The sequence below is a fragment of the Herpailurus yagouaroundi genome, unplaced genomic scaffold (assembly GCF_014898765.1).
Source record: "Herpailurus yagouaroundi ecotype Mexico unplaced genomic scaffold, PumYag 196, whole genome shotgun sequence".
NCBI lineage: Eukaryota > Metazoa > Chordata > Mammalia > Carnivora > Felidae > Herpailurus > Herpailurus yagouaroundi.
This window is the reverse complement of record NW_024412427.1, coordinates 3,412,861-3,436,659: the sequence shown is the minus strand read 5'-3', so window position 1 is coordinate 3,436,659 and position 23,799 is coordinate 3,412,861. Positions and strand designations below refer to the sequence as shown.

At 49.9% G+C, this 23,799-nt stretch overlaps 1 protein-coding gene across 5 annotated transcripts; it reads left to right on the top strand.

Annotated features, from left to right (window-relative positions):
* The first annotated feature begins 234 nt into the window (after window positions 1–234).
* Window positions 235–22,761, top strand: SGK2 (serum/glucocorticoid regulated kinase 2). Of its 5 annotated transcripts, none has more exons than XM_040447012.1 (15): window positions 240–432; window positions 5,165–5,409; window positions 6,615–6,674; window positions 7,186–7,235; window positions 7,764–7,821; window positions 8,024–8,107; window positions 9,020–9,148; window positions 10,209–10,321; window positions 10,620–10,656; window positions 11,645–11,731; window positions 14,397–14,492; window positions 15,389–15,544; window positions 17,548–17,637; window positions 21,054–21,253; window positions 22,361–22,761. In XM_040447012.1, the coding sequence occupies exons 3-14, from the start codon at window positions 6,639–6,641 to the stop codon at window positions 21,216–21,218; spliced, it is 1,101 nt and encodes a 366-aa protein (XP_040302946.1). In that variant the 5' UTR covers window positions 240–432; window positions 5,165–5,409; window positions 6,615–6,638; the 3' UTR covers window positions 21,219–21,253; window positions 22,361–22,761. The 5 variants fall into 5 exon arrangements, 4 of the variants coding, with proteins under 4 accessions (XP_040302947.1, XP_040302946.1, XP_040302945.1 ...); XM_040447011.1 differs by having other exon boundaries at window positions 244–432; window positions 5,243–5,409; window positions 9,017–9,148; XM_040447010.1 differs by having other exon boundaries at window positions 244–432; window positions 9,017–9,148.
* The last annotated feature ends 1,038 nt before the right edge of the window (window positions 22,762–23,799 follow it).

Genomic DNA, 23,799 nt, shown 5'->3' with positions numbered 1-23,799 from the left:
AGAGAACGCAAATGTGACCATGTGGCAAGGGACCTCAGAGACCCTCCCTGTGAGGCAGGACACACAGGATCCTCATCAATCCACATGAGGCTCAGGGAGCTGGAGTCACTCGCCCAAGGTCACACAACTTGAATTGTACAGTAGCTCTTAAAAGTTCAGAGGGTCCCTGGGGCAGGGCCTGTCTAGAAGCCAGTGGGTACAGCTGGGCATCTTGATTCAGGTCCAGAGTTAATTAGTAACGAAAGGCCCTGCAGCCAGCTCCCCGCTGGTTTGGGAGCCAAGCGAGTGGGTGACAGGTCGCTCCCGGCTGGGAAGGTTGTCCAGCAAGTCAGGACTGGGTTTCAGGTCAGACGGACCATGCCGAGAGACAGGAGGGCAGAGCTGTGCCCAGGACTGCTCCTCAGGACCTGAGCTTGGACCCAGAGTTTTCAGGTGAGAGGCCCAGGCATGAGCAGGACCCCTGCCTGCCAGCCTGCTGGGCTGCCAAGCTGACACACGAGGTACCTGGCTCCTTTCCTTTCTGGCTACCAGTTTCCTCCCTTTCCTTCCTAACACCGTCTTTCCTAATTCCCTTCCTTCCTTTTTCTTTCCTAACTGTCCCTGCCTTCCTCTCTTCTCTCCTAATCTCCTTCCTTCCTAGCTTCTTCTCCCCTCTCTCCTTTCCTTCCTTCCCTCTCAACTACCTCTCTGCCTCCTGGGCCACCCGATTTCCTTTCTTCCTAACTAATCCCTTATACCCTCACTTCCCTCCCTCTAACTCCATGCCTTCCTCTTCTAAATTCCTAACTTCTTCCTGAAATTCCAGGACACAGGCTTTGGAGTCAGACTACTTAGGCTCAAATTCCAGTTAGATCCTTTACTAGCTAGGGGTCTTGATCAAGCCACTTCAACTCTCCATGCCTCAGTTTCCTCCTCCTCAAAACAGGGATAATGATGGTTTACTAACCCCTGGTGCTGTGGGAACAAAGTAAGACCAAGCTGGCACTTGGTTGCATTGTTACTGGTATGTCATTGGTATGCACTGGGCAGACGGGCATGTAAATGAGTAAATTCCAGCAGAATGAAGACAAGTGTAATAACAGCAGTGGGCCCAAAGAAAGGGACAAGAGTTTATGGGATCGGGGCCAGGGGATGATCTGGCAAGACTTTTGGGGAAAGCATACGAGGCTGAATGCAAAGGGCTAGCTGAGAAGACCAGAACGGTCAAAGCAGTGCACCAAGGACAGGGAACTGTGTGACCCCCACCCTCACTGTGTCCAGCAGGCCCAAGGACGAGTGAGCAGGTCCATGAGCTGGTGGGACAGAGGCATGCAAGTCTAGGCTGGGGCACTTAGAAGGAAGGGGCGGGCTTGTGGGGCTAAAGGAGGGACTTGGGCCACACCCTGGGAGTTCCCAGGGGTCTCTATAGGTCTGAATAGTCAGGAGAAGGTATTGATGCCCAGCCTCTGGCCGGACAATCAGAAGACTATGCTGTAGGAGTGATAGCAGCCATAGGCTGAGAGCTGCACAGGTGTGAGTACCAGTCAAGCCAATGGGAGTGTGGTGGGAAGTGCACATGTCAGAGTTCTCCCCAGGCCTCAGTGCCGGAATATTAAGTGAACAGCAACACCTTGAGACATTTTACACAAAGGTACAAATACAAAAATTACCCTAACCCACTGTCCCCTTGGGTCACAACCCTCTAACCTTTTTTGGTGGCTACGCACAAATGTATCTGTGCAAACATGTCTTTCTTTTCTTTTTTTTTTTTTTAATTTTTTTAATGTTCATTTATTCTTGAGAGAGAGAGACAGACAGACAGACAGACAGAACACAAGCAGGGGAGGGAAAGAGAGAGAGGGAGACACAGAATCCAAAGTAGGCTCCAGGCTCTGAGCTGTCAGCACAGAGCCCAACACGAGGCTCAAACCCATGAACCACGAGATCATGACCTGAGCCAAAATCAGACGCTCAACCTGCTATGAGCCACCCAGGCGCCCCACATTCTTATAAAGATAGTACCCCTGATATACCTATCATTTTGAAAAGTCCTTTTTTGCTTGACATTGTATGACACACATATTCCCGTTTTGATTTACAAAGCCTTAGCTATTATTTTTCAATTAGGTAATTTTCCACCTTATACATGTACTATAATCGATCTTATCAGCTTGTTCCTGATTCATTAGTCAAATACGTACTGAGCACCGATCATATTGCTGGTCCTTATCTAGGTGCTGGGGATTCAACAGTGAACAAGAAAGGTCTTTGCCCTCATAGAGCCAATGTTCTAGTTTAAGACGGAAAACAAAGAGTTGATGATAAGGTGTCAGCATGGTACGTGTTATAAAATAAAAGACAAAGCAGAAAAAGTGGATCAAGAGTGGGTGGGAGTAGGGTTGTACAGTGACCAGCCATCCTGGTTTGCCCCAGAGCTGTACTAACTTTAGCATTGAGAGTCTCATATCCCAGGAAACCCTTAGTCCCAGACAAACCAGGGTATTCAGTCACTCATAATCTCAGAAAAGGCCTCTCTGAGAGGTGACATTTGAGCAGAGGCCTCTGGGATATTAGTGGAGGTCTAGCCATGCAGAAGTCTGGGGGGAAAGCATTCTAGATGGAGTGGAAAGTAAATGCCAGGGGCAGGAGGCCAGAGGGCACTCTGTGTGTTTGAGTGACAGCAAGAAAGCCAGAGAGGCTGGAGTGTAGTGACAGGGAGAGCATGGGAACCAAGGTGGAGAGGGTGATAGGAGCTAGGTCTCACGAAATCTTGCAGACCATGGTAGACTTTGGATTTTAATCCTAGGTGTGACCGGAAGCAACCAGAGTTTTCGAGCAGCCAGCTCATGTGATCCACTTAGATTTTTTTTTTTTTAAGTGGCTCTCTGGAGTTGGGTGGAGAAAGATTGTAGAGGGTAAAGATAAACGTCAGGAGACAGTAGGGAAGCTATTGCAATAGTCCACGCCAAGTGGTGACCGTGGCTCAGACAGGGAGGTTGCAGCAGAACTGGCGAGTAGCAGTGCTTTCTGGATTTAATTTGAAGGTAGAGTCTCATGGGGATTCATGGTGGACTGGAGGTGGGTGAGGGTGCCATATTTCTAGATTGAACTCCAAGTTGCCAGCTTGAACTTTTGAGCAGGTGGTAGATGGAAGACTGACAGAGGGGCAGGGTGGGGCCGAGTGGAAGGGATGTGAGCCAGGACTCTTGTTTTGGATGTGTTACGAGTGAGGTGCCTCCAGGGACCCAACTAGTGAGCTGCTGAGGGAGCAGTTAGAGATATAAACCCAGATTTAGTGCAGGAGAGAGTCGGAACTAGGGAGACAAGTTTGGGAATTGTGGAGTGTATAGCTGGTACTTAAAGCCATGAAACTGGTTGTGATTGACTCAGAAACAAGTATAGATAGAGATCTGGGGACTATGGGGATAGGCCAGTGGCAAAAGAGGAGACAAATCCAGCAGAAGAGATGGAGAAAGAGGTGAGGTGGAAGGAAAACCAGGCGATCCCAAAGCCAAGTGGGAAGACCGGTGTGCCACCACTGGCTCTGGAATGCGGGGGTCACGGGCCCGCTGCTTTTGTGGAGTGCTGGGATTAAAGCCTCTTTGGAATGGGTTCAAGAGAGAAAAGAAGGAGTATAAACTGAGTCCAGACAACTCTTTCGAGGAATTTAACTGGAAAGGAGAACAGAGAAGCAGAACTGTGTCTGGAGAGGGACGTAAGGTCAAGAGAGGGAGTTTTACAGCCAGCGGGTCTTCTGACGTGCTCTGAGCCGGGCATTTCAGTTATGATTATGGTCACTATTCTTCTCCTGTTCTAAAACAGTGCTGCTGAATAAAGGCCTCATCAGTGTCTTGTCACTGAGAAGACGTGTCCTTGTTCTGGGTATGTGTTTTGTCAACATGACATCCTGCCCATCTGTGTATTGGTTCAACATTTCTGTGTGGTTGAAAGATGGAAGACTCTGATATTGTTCACTCTGGCTTTCTTTGCTGCCACCCTCAGGTCCCCTGCTCTTCGGAGCCCAGAGAGAACCGCCGAGGCCATTGGGCTCAGGTCCCTTTCTGTCCAACCTTCTTAGCCCCAGCCTATGGATCCTTCCACTGTGGTGAATTGCAGAGGCTTAAGTGTAGCATATGGTTGCCACACAGAAAGTTCCAGAAAGGCAGGGTCTGGGTCAGGCCCTGTCAACTCTTTCATTCCTCAGAACAACCCTCAGGATCTCCTGGGGAGAGGAAGGGACCCCACGAGTACCTAATGACTGCACCATGCAGCCAGGCCTTCATGAGCCAGGGTGCTGACTGGGACCCTGCTTCCTATCGCTCACAAAGCTGGAGAGCTCTGGGCTGACCTGTCCTGCCCTGGAGACAGTAGGCCAGAGTCCTGAAGCAGCCAGCAAGGAAGGGCCCAAATGGCCAAGTGTTCGGCAGTCAAAGACCAAGGCCAGCTGCATTGAGCCAGATACCTATGCTCTGAAACATCTGTAGATTCTCAGGAGGCAAAGAGCTCTCAGCTGCCATGATTGAGGTCTCTGGAACCTTATGATGGCCTGTCTACACCAGGCCTGGGTAGGCCCCAGGGAGCATGTCTTCTTACAGACAAGTCCCCTACACAAACACACACACACACACACACACACACACACACACACACACACACTCACTAATATACACCAATATGAACAGACACACAATAACCTATAAATACACATGTGGTTACACATGCAGTCATACACATGCATTGACACCTATACTCATCTGCAGACACACACACAGACTCACACTCACACACATACATACAACACATCAACATATATAAAGATACACACTGACACGGACATGTTGACTCACTACACAGAAGCCCATCGATACACACACAGAGAACACAGTTACAGATGCACAGACACACTGACAAGATTAAATACACGGTCACATTGATGCACACTAATAAGCAGAACACATGCAGTTCTACACATAGACTCAGACACACTAACACAAAAGCCTTCACGTGCAGGGACACGCAGATACACCAGACACACTGAAGCACATCGATGCACGAAACACCTGTACACACACTCACACACACCACACACACAGCCTGACCCCCACATAAATGCATTCTAAAAAGCCCCAAGCATCAGCAGGTCATTCCTACAGCTGTTGCCCACCCCCTTCCACCCACCCTCCAGGGGGAGGCGATGTCCCTGAGGGAACAGAGGTCTCTGGTCTCATCTTAAGCACTGCTGGATCCCATGTGACATCAACAGCCCTCTGCTGCTGCTGGGAGTTCTGAGCTGGGCGCTGGGGCAGGGCCGGCGCCAGGCACAGACACTTCGGCCCTTGTTGGGAGAACAGAGAGAGGCTCTCTTGTCCACTGCCTGTCCTCCGGCTCCAACTGCTGGTTCCCTCCAGGGCCTCTCCTCAGGCTGTGCAGGTACGTGGGGCTGGAGAGGCCAGGGCCTGGCAAAGGGGCCTACAGGGTCAGCCCAGGACAGGGTGTGGTGGTGTGGCGGGCCCCCTGGGGGACCCCGAACCCTGGGGCACTGGCTGAAGCCAGGCTACATTTCTCAGGCAGTTCTCCGGCTTGTTCTCTCAGGGCCCCACAAGGTTGGGCCTCTTGGAGCAGCCTGGGCTGGGCGATTCCCTCCTTTCCCCTGTGGTCACTTCATCAGCTCCCAAGAAGGCCATGGGGTGGTTGCTGTAGGATGCTGCCTTGTAAAGATGGGTGGTTTCTACCCAGAGAGGCTAAGCTGCAGCCCAGGCCCCACAGTGGGTCAAGGCTGGGGTCTTGGGATATACAGTAGCGGGCAGCCTCCATGAGCATCTGGGTTCTTGGCCTTGGCCTTCCAAACATGGGTGAGTCTGTGGGGCACTGGGCATCCTGAGCCAGGGCCTGGGCACACCAGCCTCCTTCACCCTGCAGGCCAGGGGGCAGGAAAACACTGTGCTCCTAGCTGCCTAGACCAGGTGGTCACACTCTTCACTATTTGATTTCAAACAGACACTAGCCAGGCTTGGGTCTCTTCATGGCTCGGGCCCAAGGCCCCCAGGGCAGCTGGCATTCCAGGGGCATTAGGTAGAAGTCCTTGTGGCAGGGAGATAATAGTCAATATGACACAGATCCCAGCCCAGGGTGTCCACAGGAATTTGGGGTCACAACATGCCTGTCTGGGAGCCTGGGGAGCCCAGCCTGCCGCTCACAAACTGTGTAGCCCCAGGCGAACCCCTTTCTAGACCTCAGGTTCCCCACCTGTGAAAGGGGGGCAAGGGTTGGGACTTTATGCTCTGCAAGGGTCCTTCCAGCCCTGGCCATCCTAGACTTCTGGATCTGCCCTGGCTCACAGGGATCTTACTGTCCTGGCTGTCCCCAGCCCTTGAAAAGTTTCAGCTTGGGAGGGATACCCTGGGCCATTCTCCCTGGCTCTCTCTTGAGATGTCTTATTAGAGATGCTGGGTCCAGGGCACCTCAGTTCTTTTCCCATGCAGGGGGCACTGGCCTCGGGTAGGAGATGCTCAGACTATGGCAGGTGCACAGGGCCAGGGAGGGGTGGACAGTGCAGCGGCACCTGAAACTCTAGACAGGTCATGCTCCTTCCCCAACAACAGCTCTCTCATGCCTGGTCCCCCTTGTGCCCCCAGAACCCACCTGATCACGGTTACAGAATGGACTCCAGCCCGACGGGCAGCCCCAGTCCTCAGGTGAGTGAGTCTTGGTTCCCCCATCCACCACCAGGGGGCTCACTTCTTCCCACACTGGAGGAAGCCTAAGGACGCACAGGCCAGCCTGGTGGGCCAACACAGAGCAGGACTGGGGGGCCGACAGGGGTCACTGTGAGCTCATGGAAATGGGCTAATTTGCAGGGCAAGTAGGGCATAGAGTTGGGCAAGAGATTCAAGAAGAAGATGGGATACACAATTGGCCCTGAGGACCCCTGGATTCTAATGCCAGTGGAGGTGCCTGTAAGTCCTTGGATGGCTTTTCTCAGGGTCTCAGTTTCCTCACCCTCATAATTGGCACAATAGTCAGCAGCCTCCCAAGGCTGTTAGGAGGAGCAGGTGAGATGGTGGATGGGTTGGTAGACGAGTGGAAAGAAGGAAGGAAGCAGGCCTGTAGAGAAGGGAGCAGAGCCTAGGCCAGAGAAACGGGAGGTGCAGAGGATCCTAACACAGTCCCTGATGATCTTAATAACTTTTCTGTAAATATCTTTAGCCCTCAAGGGCCAATGGGAACGTCAACCTGGGGCCTTCAGCCAACCCAAAGTAAGTTCTGGTCTCTCAAGCAACTTTCTTCCTCCTTGGCTCTCCTCGTACCTGGCTCCCTTCTCCTTGAGAATAAAATCCAAGTTCTCTGGTCTATTGCCAAGACCCTCTGCCATCTGGGACCCAGGACTGTCCCCCTGCTTTATCTCCCACTACTTCCCTAGCCTTTGCTCATGATGAGCCCTGTGCCTGAAATGCACCCCAAAGTCTGCATTGTTAGCAGCTCCCCACCCTTCAGGTCCTTCTCGGGCTTTGGGGGCCAGATCCCTTGTCTTCTATACAGTTGTGTCTGGTTTTCTCCCCAACTTGCCTGTTGGTTGCTTGACTGGATCCCCAGGGGCAGGGGCCTGTCCTCGAAGCCCTCTTGGCTGGGAGATCATGGCATGCTTCAGTGGTGAGGAGGCTTGGCTCTTGAAAAGCGCCCTCTGTTCCCCAGCTTCAAAGTTAAAAAGAAGCCTGGATACGATCTCAGGAGCCAGGTTTCCCAAATTCACAAACACTGACCCGTGTTCTTTTCCCCTCCCCCAGTGCCCGGCCCACCGACTTTGACTTCCTGAAAGTCATTGGCAAAGGGAGCTACGGCAAGGTGAGTGACACAGTGAGGCTGGGAGGCCTGGGTCTTCCCTTCCCTGGCCTCCTCCACCCTATGCCTGTCACTTGCATGTGCAAAGAGGGAGCTCACAGCCTGCAGAATCATGGACGTGGGGCCAGAACTGGGGGCTCCTGAGAAATAAGAAGTTCAGAGGAGTAGGTCCCCTGTGGGGCCTTGCATTTGTGCTTCTGCTCAGGTGCTACTGGCCAAGCGCAAGTCTGACGGGATGTTCTACGCAGTGAAGGTGCTGCAGAAAAAGTCCATCTTACAGAAGAAAGAGGTATCCAAGCTTGCACACGGGCATTTCCCCTCCTGCTTCTTGTTCCCAGGCTAAGGTGGTTTCCCAAGCTCTTGGGTGCCAACTCTGAAGGAGCCATGGAGCTGGGTGCAGCGGTGGTCATTGCAGGGGGCAGCCAGGTGGTGCTGAGGGCACTGACCTTTCTCAAGGAGGGCAAGCCAATCGACTCACCCATAGGACCTTCAGAAGGAAGGTCCCAGCCCTCTGCCTTTGCCTGGGGAATTCGGGGCTCTGTGGCAGTCCTCCGCCCTGTCTAGGTGCCAGTCTCCCTATCTGTGCAGTGTCGGGGGCACACTTGATACCCTCCAAAGGCCCCTCAAAGCCACAGCCATCCTGGAGTTCTAGATGCTTCAGCTGACTTGAGTCTCTTTAATGCCAACCCCATGAAGGGGATAGAACAGGCCCTGAGAGAGGCTTGAATATCAATCAGAGGACTTGGGTGAGGGAATTAATGATAACAAGGACATCAAGAGGGCAGATGGGGGAGGTCTTTGCGAAGGAGGTGGCCTGGCAGCTGGCCTTGAACGTAGGATTCTGATGGTCTGAAAAGAGGACGTCCAGGCAGGGAAAACAGCATGAACAAAAGCATGAATGTAGTAATCATACACACTTTCCTTATCACCCAAAGGAGGGCAGCAGGGGTTTCTGACCCCTGGGGCTGGGGCTGTACCTACGTGCTGTGGCTGGGAATGAGGGTGATCCGTTTAGAATCCTGGCTAGTAAGCAAGGAGCCTGGCTCTGAGGGGAATAAGGAACCACAGCCGTTATTTGAGCAGGGGCATGAGAAGGCCCTGGGCCCAGCAACCCCCACCAGTGAGGCCGTGTGGGCGGTGCCAGGGTAGAAGGGGTTGTGCTGGGTTGTGACATGGGCCCCTGTCTATGACCCCACAGCAGAACCACATCATGGCGGAGCGCAGCGTGCTTCTGAAGAGCGTGCAGCACCCCTTCCTTGTGGGCCTACGCTACTCCTTCCAGACGCCCGAGAAGCTCTACTTTGTGCTCGACTATGTCAACGGGGGAGAGGTGGGTGGGCCCACAGGGAGCCTCCCCTGGGCTGGCTCTGACATGCCCATTGTGTATCAGGTTCTGGAATGATCTCACCTCATCCTTACAACAGACCCATTTTGTAGCTGAAGAAACCGAGGCTTGGGAGGTAACTCACTTGCTCAAGGCCACCCAGCCTGCTGTACCTAGCAGAGCCAGGATTTGAATGCAAGTCTGTCTGGCTCCCAGCCATGAGCATTTCTTGACTGCCCCACGCAAAGCTGCCTAGACACTCTTCAGGGCACCTGGGCAAAGTCAGTGTTAGTGGAACTCTGTGGTCAAGATTTCCAGTGTCCCCATTTTATACCACAGGCCACTGGGTGGGGGTGGTCCCTGTGGTAAATTGAGACCTGAGGTCACCTGGTCACCCAGAAGCACAGCTGGGATAAACTGGGCTCCATCCTGGACTTCACTCTGTCTCTCTGAGCAAGTGGCCCCAGATGTTGTCTGTGTGACCTCATGACTTTTGGCCTGATACCAAAGAGGAGAGTTTTTGCTTTGCATCCCTAAGTCCCCTGGTGCAGCTAAGGCCTTTCTAGGCCAGCAAAACAGACCAAAGCAATTGGCCCATGGACAGATATAGGCTGGGCTCAGTTTGACAGCTATAATAATCTTACTGCCCAGGTGGGAGGAAAAACACATCTTTGAATGACCCAGGTTCAAATGGCAGCTCTGTCAGTTATGAGCTACATGACCTTGGACAAGTCACCTGGCCCCTCCCACTTTCCTCTTTGGTGAAACTGGCATCATATTTGATACCTGGAAGGTAGTCATGAGGATTAAATGAGATAAGAGTTGTGAAGGGGTCTGGCTTGGAGCCTGGAACCCAGTACCTGTCAATCCATGTGAATTAGTCTCTCCTGCTGACCCTTTGGACACACACAACTACGGTATGGGGTGGGGGCCAGCATGCTCTTTTTCATATGAGTACATTGCAGCTCACAGAGGGGGTGACTTGGCCAGCTGCCCCCCACCCTGCACTCTAGGAGCTGGAGCCCCCCCACCTAGAGGACTTCTCATGCACCTCCTCCCCCTCCAGCTCTTCTTCCACCTGCAGCGGGAGCGCCGGTTCCTGGAGCCCCGGGCCCGGTTCTACGCCGCCGAGGTGGCCAGCGCCATTGGCTACCTGCACTCCCTCAACATCATTTACAGGTGAGGCCTGCCTGTGGCTCAGAGCCAGGCCTGGGCTGTCTGCTGCAAATGACAGGGGTTGTGTGGACCCCTAGGTCCCGATGAAACGCCAGTGAACTTGGTCCTCTGTCTGAGGAGGATGGTTCAGCAGTGGGAGTAGGGATCCTCCTTTCTAGAACAGGTGCCCATTCTCCTTGGTCTCCCCCTCTACATGTTTGAGAGCCTCCGTGAATAGTCCTCCCACCAGGACTCTAGAGTCCCAACTCTCCTCACTAAGTGGTTGAGACATTACAGTGCTCTTTCCTCTTGTTTTCTGTAGGGACCTGAAACCAGAGAACATTCTCTTGGACTGCCAGGTTGGTGTATGTGTGTGTGCATAGGTGCACATGTGTGCTATGTGCTTACAAGTGTGCATGCATGCATTGTACGTGCGTGCATATGGGTAGGGATGCATTCAAGTGTGTGTGCATGTGTATCCATGTGCGTGCATACGCATGTAAGTGCACATCGCATGTGCATGTGTGTGTATATGAGGTCTGTACGAGCAAGTGTGGAGCCAAGTGGAGGCTCTTGGATTTTGTAGTCTCTCCATGTCCTAGACTGGGTTCCCTGGAAACAGATGGAGTGTTGAATGCAGATGGTTACTGGGGAATGCTCTAAGAGATTTGGTTTTAAGGGGGTGAGGAGGCAAGATTGGATAGAGGTGGAAGCCCACCTGCATTGTGGTTGCAGATGAGGAGGCCTCAGGTGATATTACAGGGGTGGCAAGGGCCCCAGCTGGGACAACTCTTTGGAACTGTTCCAAATTAAGGCGAGGAGGCTGGGCTTTTGTGTCCCTGCATTGACCTGTCATTGGGTGTGGATTGCCCCTTGGGAGGGGCATAACTTTGAGAGAAGGCAGTGTCCCACCAGTCGGGGGGCGGGGGGAGGGGATGGGCATGACAGTCCCTAAAGATGGGATCTGAGCAGAGTCCCACGCTACCCACTGTCTCCACAACATCCACTAGCCACTCTCCTGCCCAGCTGCCCAGTTGCTTTCTGAGTCTCCAGCCCTCTGTCAGGGCAGCTGCCACCACCAGACCCCTCCAGCAAGGACATTCATGGGGCTGCCATTGTTGTAGAGCACGGCTGAGTCTGTGATAAATTGGGAGCAGACAGTGGAATGCTATCTCCCCACCTTGCCCCTTGTATTGCTCCTGGCATCCAGTGGAACATATAGCCAGTGCCAGAGGCATAAGTCTCCGTAGCTGCTGGCCTGGGGTATACTACCTGGGCTTTGGGGTTAGGCCTGACCATACCTTGAGCTTAGACCACTCTCCTGCCCCTGCCCCCCCTCCCCTGCAGGGACATGTGGTACTGACGGATTTTGGCCTCTGCAAGGAGGGTGTAGAGCCCGAGGAGACCACATCCACGTTCTGTGGCACCCCCGAGGTAAGCCAAACCTTGTAGGGGAGGTCAGAGGTCAAGTCATAAGTGGTTGAGCCTCAACTCCTGCTTAGAACCAACAGGTTACACTGGGCAGGGGCGGAAGAATGCTCACGCCTTTCACCCAAGCCCTTGCCCTGATCTGGCTGTGCACTCTGCCTTGGTTTCCTCATATGTGTAACGGCAGCACTAGCTCAGGGGGCTGCTGGGCCCCGGCCAGCAGGTGGTGAAGCTCTGTAGCAATGCAGACCTATAGAAATAGAAATAGCCATGCAAACCATATAGTCAATGTAAAGTTTTCCAGTAGCCACATTAAAAAAGTGAAAAGAAGGGCACCTGGGTGGCTCAGTCGGTTAAGTGTCCAACTCTTGATCGCGGCTCAGGTCATGATCTCACAGTTCATGGTATTGAGCTCTGCATCAGGCTCTGTGCTGACAGCATGGAGCCTACTTGGGATTCTCTCCCTCCCTCTCTCTTTGCCCCTTCCCCACTTGCGTGTGCTCTCACACCCTCTCTCTCTCTAAAAAAAAAATAAACATTTAAAAAAATAAAAGTAAAACGAAACAGGTGGAATGCATTTTAGTAGTACGTTTTCATTAAACCAATATATACAAAATATTGTCATTTTAACATACAATCAATATAAAATTGTTGAGATAATTTATTCCTTTTTTCTAACTAAGTCTTTGAAATCCAGAGCATATTTTACACTTTCAGTCCACCTCAGCTAAAATCAGCCTCATTTCAAGTGTTCGGGAGCCACATGTAATAAGTGGCTGCCGTATGGGACAGCACTGCCCCGCAGGGTGAGGGCCGTGTGGAGCAGGAGGGCTTGGCCTGACAGTTCAGATCAGGACTTGGGAGTGTAAAACACTGGTCTGTCTCCCTCTGCCAGCCACCAAGAACCTGGAGGGCTCAAATTTGTGGGTCTCAGCAGTAGCTCCTACATGTGTATCTGTCCTGCCAAGGCCTCCCTGTAGCCTTGGGGTTAAAATCTTTCCTTTGAACTCCCACCCTTGGACCTGGGATGCAAAGGACTTCCCAGTTGACAGATATCTGGGTGGGGGCTAGAAGGCAGAGGCCGCAGGGCAGAAGCTCCTCCTGATGGGACATGCGACAAGACTTCAGCGGCTCTATTGTTCTCCATATGCTTGAAAACCTGGATCTCAGATCTCAGCTGGGCTTCCTCCATTTAGTTTTGGGACAGCTGATGGACAGGTGACTACTCCGAGCAGGAGCCATTGTCTGTGTTTGTATATGGCAGGATGTCTTCTGGACAGAGCTGGTGTCCCAAAGCCTGACAGCCCAGCCATCCCTTCCTTGGACATTGTCAGCGGCGAGGAGCAGGGCATATGACACCCTGGCTTGTGCAGGAGACAAGTGGCCCCAACATGTCACCTCTTCCATAACTCAGCCCCTGCTGTGATGCCAGAAAGCATAGACAAGAGTAACGATAGTTGTGACCACTGTTTAAGGCCTACACATGTACCATATTCCACACAGATTAGCACATAACCTTAAAAGAGAGATCCTGGAACCCCATTTTATGGAGGAGGAAATCAAGGTTCTAGTAGGTTAAATGAGCCCTATATAGGGCTCAGGTCTGTGTAACTTCCTGCCCTTCCCAGACCCACACAGTCTCTCAAAATGGCTTTGTCTGTTGCTGTCCCTTTCCTCATGGCAGAGATGTCAGGCTAAGAGGTCGCCAAGCCCTTGGGTTTGGCAGAAAACACTGTCATGCCTCAGGTCCTCTTCTCATTGGAAGGCACAGCTCTGTGACATACATTCATCTGTCAATATGAACTCAAGTGTCACCTTTTCTTTCCCGATTCCTATCCATCTCTCTGTTACTACGGTTTCCAGTACAAGCACGTGCCGTGTTTACTAACACTTTACCATTAGTCTCCCCAATGCAGTGTGAGTACTCACAGGGCTTTCCTATTCCCAGGACACCGATTGGATGCTTTGTGCAAATTAGATAAAGGCACCCCCTTGGGCAGATTCACTAGAAAAAGTTACCCCATTAAATATTAATAAAGTTGCCAGATATAGCCCTATACTAGGGTTATGGCTTGGTGAGTTGATCACAGCCAGGCTTGCATCCCCCTGTCTCCTTTTGGCTAGTACTTTTGTATGGTGCACAACATATACAACTGTACAAGGCAGTCCTGCCTGATCTTCCCTATGTCCCCAGCATGTTGGCAAAGGGTCATACACAGAGTAAGCCTTTGACAAATGGATGTTGAATGAACATAGGCACACAGCCAGGTGAATATCACAGCAGGAGCAACCCTTGGTGATCTTTTCTTCCCAGTGCCTTGTTTACAAATGGGGAGACTGAGGGGCCCCTGAGTGGCTCAGGGGGTTAAGCATCCTACTTCAGCTCAGGTAGTGATCTCATGGCTCGTGAGTTCGAGGCCCACATCAGGCTCTGTGCTGACCGCTGAGAGCCTGGAGCCTGCTTTGGATTCTGTCTCCCCCTCTCTCTGCCCTTCCCCTGCTTGTGCTGCATTTCTCTCTCTCTCTCTCTCTCTCTCTCTCTCTCTCTCTCTCTCTCTCTCTCAAAAAGAAATAAACATATAAAAAATAAAATTTTTTTTTAAATAAAAATAAAACAAATGGGGAGACTGAGTCCGAGTGTCTTTAGATAACGTATGTTTCTTCCCAATAGTACTTGGCTCCAGAAGTGCTCCGTAAAGAGCCTTATGACCGGGCGGTGGACTGGTGGTGCTTGGGGGCCGTTCTCTATGAGATGCTGCAAGGCCTGGTGAGTAGGGTGTAAACATCTGCAAGGGACCTGTGGCTTGGTCCGTTGGGGGTGGATCTCTGCCTTGTGTGGCCATTCAGGCTCCTCAAGGAACCGAAAGAGCGCTCGCTCTCTACTCCAAGCTAAAAAAGATGATGTGAGGATTATGTATATTTTTCAGTAATGTTAGTTCAACGCTTTACAACACACACACTTTGGCACCTTGAAACAGCCTTTGGAGGCTGCCACAATAGGAAATGGAGCTGTTCTTATGTACAGAGAGGGAAACAGGCCCAGAAAGATCCCAAGGATGGTAGTTTGTGGAGCCAGCCCTGGGCCCCATCCTAAGCTGCCTGCTCAGTTGGAGGCTTGGGTAGACTCACCCCAGCGCAGGCATTGCTCGGGGCGGCTTTGTCAACAGAGCTCGGGGGATGTGAAAGAGCAGGCTCTGTGGAGTCTGGACAAAGAAGAGCCAGTGGAGGAGGTGGGGGTGGAGAGTACCAGGAAAGAGTGGGCTCTGGGCACATTTTGGGGCTGGCTCTTTTCCTGGCCATGTGGCTTGATCTCTCTGAGCCTTGTGTTCTCATCAACAAATTACTGCTTGCCTTCAGAGATGGCTGTGAGGGGTGGGCCGGAATGACAAGGGGGCAAGTGTTAACTTTGCAAAGTGCAGAGTTGGTGCACAAGCGGGGGTAAGAGAGGTGGGATGGGGCAGGCTCCCGGGAGGTCCCTTCTCAGCCTTCCCAGCAGCCAGAAGCCCAGAGGTCTCTGTCTCTCTCCGATCTGCCATGTGAGCCATTGCACAACACGCAGTCTGGCTAAATCTTTCCATTACCTGGCTTTGCCCCAACACTCCCTGAGACCTTCCCCCCGCTTTGGCGTGGATGAGCCTCCAGCTTCTCTCTCTCTCTCACCAGCCACCCTTCTACAGCCAAGACGTGTCCCAGATGTATGAGAATATTCTGTACCAGCCGCTACAGATCCCAGGGGGCCAGACGGTGGCCGCCTGCGACCTCCTGCAAGGCCTTCTCCACAAGGACCAGAGGCAGCGGCTGGGCTCCAAATCAGACTTTGTAGGTGAACTGCCAGTGGACCACTGGCCCCTGACAGGGCACTCAGCATCCTGCAGAAGCGGCTGAGAAGCACAGCGGTGTGCATCCAACTGCCCTCTAAAACCAGGCACTGCTAACTCCTTCCTCTGGAAATTCACAGCTGCTGCTGCTTAATTACTTCCTTTAGTTTGGTTCTTTTATTCAGCCAATGTTTACTGAGCACCTACTATGCACCAGACATCAAGCTAGGTGCTAGGGATTCAATGGGCTGGGTCCTTGGCTTTATTAAGTTGGGGTGGGGAGGGGGCAGACAACAAACATCATGGTGTATAATTATTGTGGAGTGTGACAAGTACCAGGAAGTAAATGAAGCAAGATAGACGATAATGAGAGGGAGTAAATTCACACTGGCATGGTGAGGGAGGTCCACTCTGAGGAGGTTAACAATTAAGTTGAGACTTGAAGGATGAGAGGAACCACTCATGCAGAGAGCTGAGAGGAGGCATCCCAGACACAGGGCACAGCATGTGCAAAGGTCCTGTGGCAGAAACAAGAAGCATAGTACACTTTAGGGGATTTTGAATGGGGATGTGGTAAGACCCAATTTCAGTTTTAAGAAATTCCTCTGGCTTCTGTGCAGAGAGAGGACTGGACTTGTTTTGTGCCAGTGCCATGCTGGGCACTCAGGATATAGAGATGAATAGTTTGTCCATTCCTGCAATGAGTTCATGATTTTTTTTTCATTAAAGTAGCACTTAAAAAATAATCTTACATTCTCCAGTCAACCAAAGACCGTTTGAATTTATAAGAGGAAGACCACAGTGCATTTCTCCCTGGAAGTTTGCTTTCTCTTTCTGGCAGAGTGGTTGCGATGCACAGACTATGAGACAGACTGCCTGGGTTCAGATCCCTCCTCCACCTTACTAGTCCTTACTGGTTGTAGAGCCTTGGGCAAACTTCTCTTTTTAAGCCTCAGTTTCCCCACTGGCAATAATGGCAACTAGCTCATACCTTCTACAAAGATCACGTGAATTAATATATACAAAGCACTTAGGCCAGTGCCTGGCACATAGTAAGTGCTTTTTAAGCATTTGTACCCCACATGCCAGATGCTGTGAAGCGTAACAATCTTTAGGGCATTTGTCTACCCATCCCTGGCCAGCCATCCTTAAAGCCAGGGAGACTTTGATGAACACTGTTCCCCTTCTTCCAGGTGGAAATTTGCATCTTAAAAAATATGTATGATTTTTCAAATAAGGGGTATATTCACATAGATCATAATTCAAAGGATATTCAGAAAAAGTTCCTCTAGTGACTCAGTTCCTTAGTTTAAAGGCAACCAGTGTTATCTGTTTCTCGGGTACTCAGTATATCATGGATCTGGCTTTTTAACAAGTCCACAGGGTGGGGAGGGTGTGATGTAGGGAGCTGGAGAATCATTCCTTGCAAAACACAGATCGAGAGAGGGTCCTGCTGGGATAGGAGGCACTTGATGCTGACATTGGCTTAGACTAGGAAAGAAATAGTGATTCATGCCCAAGGCTGAGTCTTAAATTCTGGGTCTCCGGGAAACTGTAGCTTTTCTTGGGGCTTTACTTCCTTTACCTTCCTTACTGACTTGACGTAATCTTTTCCTTTGGTTTGTATTCTAGAAGAATCAAGATGTACTGAGGCAGGTGGGTGGGGTTGCAAGAGCCCCTGGGAACCCCAAGGGCAGGTCCTGCTATCTTACTCATGGACATACCTCCAAAGCATACCATGGTGCTGGCACAGAGTAGGTGCTCAGTAAATGCAAATAAACAAATGCTCTGGGGGAGAAGGGTTTGGGTTCTAGATGAGAGAAGAGGCCTGGCTACAAAACACCCCTTTGTCCCAGGAAACCAGCCGGAAGTGCAGGTTACTTTCCCAATAAAGGTTTTATGGCTTGACAGCCAGCTGCCAGTAGAGTTGGAGATCTGGGACATGGGGGTGGGTGGTGGAGAGGGGTGCTATGGGCAACACTGATCAGCACCTTCTTCCTGCAGCTTGAGATAAAGAACCATGTATTCTTCAGCCCCATAAACTGGGATGACCTGTACCACAAGAGGCTGACTCCACCCTTCAACCCAAATGTGGTAAGAGGTCACCCTGTTCCAGATTCTGGATTCCCAGGGCTAATGGGAGCTTGGAGCGTATCTGGACCAACCCTCTTTCTACAGGTGGTAAAACCAAGGGCCCGAGAGGCTCAATGATATGTCTGAGACCACATGGTGAATTAGAGGCAGAACTGGTTCCAAAACTCAGAAGTCCCGACTTCCAGCCCAGCTCTGTGCGATGAGCCACGCAGCCCTTCCTTCATTTTCAACACCAATAACCCTCATTGCTGTTTAAAGCACTCTCTGGGGGCACCTGACTGGCTCAGTAGAAGAGAGTGTGACTCTTGATCTCAGGGTTGTAGGTTCAAGCCCCATGCTGGGTGTAGAGATTACTTAAAAATAAAATCTCAGGGCGCCTGGGTGGCTCAGTCCATTAAGCATCTGACTCTTGATAGCTCAGGTCATGATCTCACCGTCGTGAGATTGAGCCCTGTGTTGGGCTCCGCGCTGACAGCGTGGAGCCTGCTTGGATTTCTCCCTCTCCCCCGCCCCTCCCCCACTCTCAAAATAAATAAATAAAACATTTTTTAAACCTCAAAAAGAAAGAAAGAAAGAAAGTGGTCTGTCACACCCAGACAGAACCAAGCCCTATAAAAATGTCTTTTTCTGTCTTTAACCTTTTTTCTCCTGATAATAAAAACGACATGTATTTATTGTAGCAAATATATAAAACAGAGTTTAAGGCAACAGGGAGGAAAAGCTTATTATCTCACTGCCCGAGAGAAACTACTGTTGACGTGTTCCCTACGATCTTTTTCTGTGTTTCTTACACAGGTCATACTTTATACATAGAGGTATCTTCTCCCCTTACTTTTTCTTTTCTGCTAAAAACTATGTCATTATTTCCCCAAATCATGTAAAACTTTTGTAAGTATCATTTTAAATGGCTACATAATATTTAAACCCTATGTTGGTAAGTAACATAATCTATTCAACCATGCTCCTAATGGTGAGCTTTATGTTACTACCATTCTTTCTTTATCATAATGTACTGATGAACACCTTTAAGTGTGTGTCTTTAAAAAATTTTTTTTAATATTTATTTTTGAGAGAGAGAGAGAGAGACAGAGCACGAGTGGGGGAGGGGCAGAGAGAGAGAGGGAGAATCCAAAACATTGCATTGGGGCAGGATCCAAAACAGGCTCCAGGCTCTGAGCTGTCAGCACAGAGCCCGATGCAGGGCTCGAACCCATGAACCATGAGATCATGACCTGAGCCGAAGTCAGATGCTTAACTCACTGAGCCATGCAGGTGCCTCTTTGAGCATGTGTCTTTGCTCAGAGTTCTGATTATTCCCTTAAGATGGATTCCAGATGGGGAATTGCCAGGTCAAAGTATGTGAACACTTTTAGGCTCCTTTTTTTTTTTTTTTTTTTAAAGTAATCTCTACATCCAACATGGGGCTTGAACTTACAACCCCAAGATCAAGAGTCAACACTCCACAGACTGAGCCAGCCAGGAGCCCTTTGGTTCTTGATTCATAACTGTTTAGGCTCTTGATTCCTACTGCTTTAACTGTGTGGTGGGGAGGAGAATCAGCTTCCTGCCAGCAGCGTCTGCTGGAGAATTCTTGTCTGTCTCTGCAACATGTGCAGTTCATTGTTTTTAACTTCGCAAATTTGTTAAGTAAAAAATGGTATCTCATATTGTTTTAACTTATATTTCTTTGATTTATAGTGAATGCAGTTAGTGTTTGAATGTTAATTAGCAGTGGTAGTATGCATGAAAGCAGCCTCATTCGAAGTGGACATTGGAGGGTCTCTCGGCCACCTGCGGTGTCCAATAGGGTCAAGCCCTTTCCATCCATGTAGTTTGCATGTCAACACTGCAGTGTGAACTCGCTATTTACACCTGGCCTTTTGTCAATTACCCACTCACGAACGTATCTTTGAGCTCCAGATTCTTGACAGTGGTTGTCAGATAGGTTACGCTCAGTCCAGGTACCTGAAAAATTTCTTTATCTGGGAATGTAAAAAAGACCCAGAGGATAATATTGAAAATACACCCTGGAGAGAGACCAGTATAAAAAATACTAGATAGGGAGGTAACAGAATGCAGTGAATAGACTTTAAAGTAAGACACGCTGGGTGTGGATTCCTGGTTCTGCCACCTTCCCACCTCTGTGAGGACTTGGATAAGTATCTTTAGCATCGATATCATTTGTAGAAACCAGATAATGTCTGTCTTGTCTAGGACCACACAGCTAACAAGAGCCAGGGCCAGGATCTACACTCTGGTCTTGGAACTCTCAGCCCTGAACTGAGACCGCTGTGCCTGGTCGCCTTTTAAAGAAGCTGGAAATCATGGTCTATTTGGTTCTGCAACCTAAGGCTTGCACACTCAAGCACATACGTACACCCTTCCACCTGTTCACCTGCTTACTTCGGAAAACCCAGGTGGCCTAGCATTCTCCACAGACTGTGCCTTCTTCACAAAGAGACTAATTTGGTTAGCTCATGCTGCATAACAAGTCACCCCCAAACTACGTGACTTAAAACAACAATTTTGTATTTTGCCCCAATTCTCTGGGTTGGTTGGGTGAGTTTTTTTGGCCTGGGCCAGGCCAGCTAGTCTCTGCTGCGCTCTCTCATGTCAGTGGTTTAGAGGTGCCTCACTCAAATGCCTGGGAGTTGGCCAGCAGCTGGGGAGACTGGGTTCTCCTTCTAAGGCCTCTCGTAGTCCAGCAGCCTGGTCTGGGCTTGTTCAGGAGGTGGCCCGGGGTTCCAAGTGCTGCAAGAGAGAACAACTCCCAATGTGCATCTTTCAAACCATTGCTTGAACCACATCTGATAACAGATTGCCCCAAACAAGTCACATGGCTAACCCATATTATAAGTATGGAGAGATGGACTCTACCTCTGGATGGCAAATGCAGGATTTGTGACCATTTCTACAATCTCATACACAGGTCTTCCCCCAAAACGGTGAAAGCAGCCAGTCACTCTCTACCATATTACCCTATTCTATCTTCTTCATAAGGCCTGTCAACAACCCAGGTTGTCTATTTGTCTATTTGTGTACATGCTTATTATCAATCCTCCTACCCTCTGCATCATATAGGCTCCATGAGAGCTGGGGCCCACTCTATTTTGTTCCTCTGTGTCCCCAGTGCCATGAATAGTGGCTGATAGACAGTCAGTAAGTGTATGTTGACTAGACTTGTCTGAGGGTTGATGTGAAGCAGGCAGGGTGCCAGGAGGTTAGAGGAATTGATATGTGGTTAGTGGACCATGTGGAATAAAATAATTAATGTAAACACATGGGTAAGTGATAGCTAAAGATAGGTGTCCGCAAGGCATTCAGAGGGGAGGCCTAACATCGCTCTCAGGGCTCGTGGGTTCCTTTGGCGGCTCTGACCCTAGTGTTCCCATCTCACCATTGGTTTATATTCACAGGCAGGACCTGCTGACTTGAAACACTTTGACCCAGAGTTCACCCAGGAAGTTGTGTCAAAGTCCATTGGCTGCACTCCCGACACTGTGGCCAGCAGCTCTGGGGCCTCAAGTGCATTCCTGGGATTTTCCTATGCACCAGAGGATGATGCCATCTTGGACTACTAGAAGAGAAGCACTCGTGTAACCACTGAAGACAGCTGGTATCCCTAAGGACTTGCCTTCCTTACCTTCAGCTGCTAGTAACAGAGACTCAAAGTAACAATGGCTTAAATAAGGTTACATATATGTTTCCAGCATATGAATGAGGAATGTTGTTAGGTAGTCCAAGGCTGCTGGTTCCACAGGTCATCAGATACTAAGAAGCTTTCTGTATCTCTTCTCTGCCATCCTTGGCAATTGGCTTCCAGTATCAGGATTGCTGCATTGATACAAAGTGGTTACTGGAGCTCTAGCCACTGCTTCTGTGTCCTGGGCAGGGAAAAAGGAGGCAAGGAGTGAAGAGCAAAACAGCACCTTTAGGGAGCTTCCCCAGAAGCCCCAACCAATGGCTTCGGCTCATTAGTCACCCACTCCTACTTGTAATGGAGGCTGGGATATGTGGTTTATTAGCTGGGTACATTACTACCCCTAAGAACATAGGGCTCTGATACTACAGGAGAAGGGAGAAATGTTCAGTAGGCAACCAGGATCTCTCTACCAAAGGACCTCTTGGTGTTTGGATCTTTAACTCAATGTGCAAAATGACAGAAATGTAGTAAGCCTATAGGCGATCACCCAACATGCTCTTATTTTTCTCTTTTGATGGTATCTTTCTTTGTTGTGGATGGTATTGGATATTTATTATTAGGTTTGTCTGCCTGGCATCTGAACCCTTTCCTATATTCAGGGAATGTCCTAGCTAATAAGCCTTTATGGGGGGGGGGGCAATAATTACCTCTACTTACAGTAGCTGAAAATGCTAGATACTGACTGTCCCAGCCTCCTCTGCTGCTGGGGCCAGGCATGTGGCCCAAGGATGCACCTGTGCCGGAGTTTGACTCAAGGGAGGGACTAGAAGCTTTTATGTGGTAGCTACGGCAACAGTACTCACAAAAGTGAGTAGGATGGATCATGCTGCCTTACTTCAGTGGCAAAGTAGTCTTCCCTGCCCCCGCTCCCAAACCCGTGTTTCATCGGCTGTTTCAGGGTAGGCTTACTAGGTTTTTGGCTTGTGGACAAGGAGACAACTTTGACATCAGTGTGTGCTGGCAGTTTTATTGTCTTTTCCTGTTAATCTCACTCTTGCTCTTCCATTTGTGTTTGCCCAGCTCCCTGCCCCAGGAATAATGGGGGATGAAGCTGGAAGATCATGGAAAACACACCTACGACACTAACACAGACCTACTGGAGATCTAAGCTGGGTCAGGAAGAGTTACCATTACCCTTTGGCATGTGCTGAGAACTTTGAAACACTCTGATTTGATTTCCATCATAGCAGTGTCTGTTGTTTGACAAGTGTATGGAACAAGATGTGGTGGGAGTGGCCAAAATTTCCCCAACTTCCCAAAGCAAAAAGCAACAGAGTGTAATTGTTGGAAACATGATAGTACTGTCACAAGTATACAACCCACTATGGGTTGTGAAACACATAATGGTTCCATGTGTTCTAAGACTGTAAAATCACAAAATTTTCACCAAGACAGAAAATAAAAATGTAGAAAAACTATGATATTGATCATGCTTTTCCTATGTTTTTTGAGCACATTCTGATCTTTACATGCATTATCTACAATCCTCACAAGAAACCAGCATTTAGAAATTATTAACCTCACTTTTCAGATAAATATTCACTCTGAGAGATTAAGCAACTTGCCCAAGGTCACCCAGCTGGTACAAGGCACAGCCAGGAACTGAACTTGGTGGCTGCTGCTTTTAAAACCCATGCTCTTCTACAGCCTCCATCAGTGGGAGAAATGCTCTGAGCAGGTACTCCTTTGGTTTTATAGGAAACACTGACTGCACATCAGGCAGAAGAACTCCAGACCTGTCCAAACTGTCGAGTGGCACGCCCCATGTACCCTTTCTAGTAGAATATATCACTTCTTTTTTTTAATGTGTACTTTTTTGAGAGAGAGCATGCACGCACAAGTAGGGGAGGGGCAGAGAGATAGGGTGAGAGAGAATCCCAAGCAGGCTACAGGCTGCCAGCACAGAGCTCCACGTGGGGCTTGAACTTAGGAACCATGCATGAGATAATGATCTGAGCCAAAATCAAGAGTCAGATGCTTAACCAACTGAGCCACCCAGGCTCCCCTCACTTCCATTTGTATTAATTTCACACCAAAATACAGCATCTCCACGAAGAGAATTCTCAACCATCCTCTTCACTTTTTAACTTTGCAGTGGCAGTAGTTGTGTAAAGGCAACAAGAGTTGTGTGTTTCAAGCTCCTAAGACTCCTACTGCTCTGTACTTAACTGAAGATTGTAACAAACGTAAATGTGAACCAAAACCGTGGTGTGTCTCTGCTCGTTTGCGCCGGTGAGGCGGCGGCACTGCACACAGTCCACACACTCTCAGGGCAGGCAAGGGCTCCCCTGGAACAAATTGTGGCCTGTTGGTGGTTACTAGTGCCTGGTTTTTCATTTTGATGGCGATGGCTCTTTGGTGTAGCAGTTCCTTCTCCAGCCCATGCCTTATCAATATTACTCCGCTCATCCGGAGCGCCTTTCAGATCAGCTCTGGTCCCTCACAGCTCCCTTAGTGCA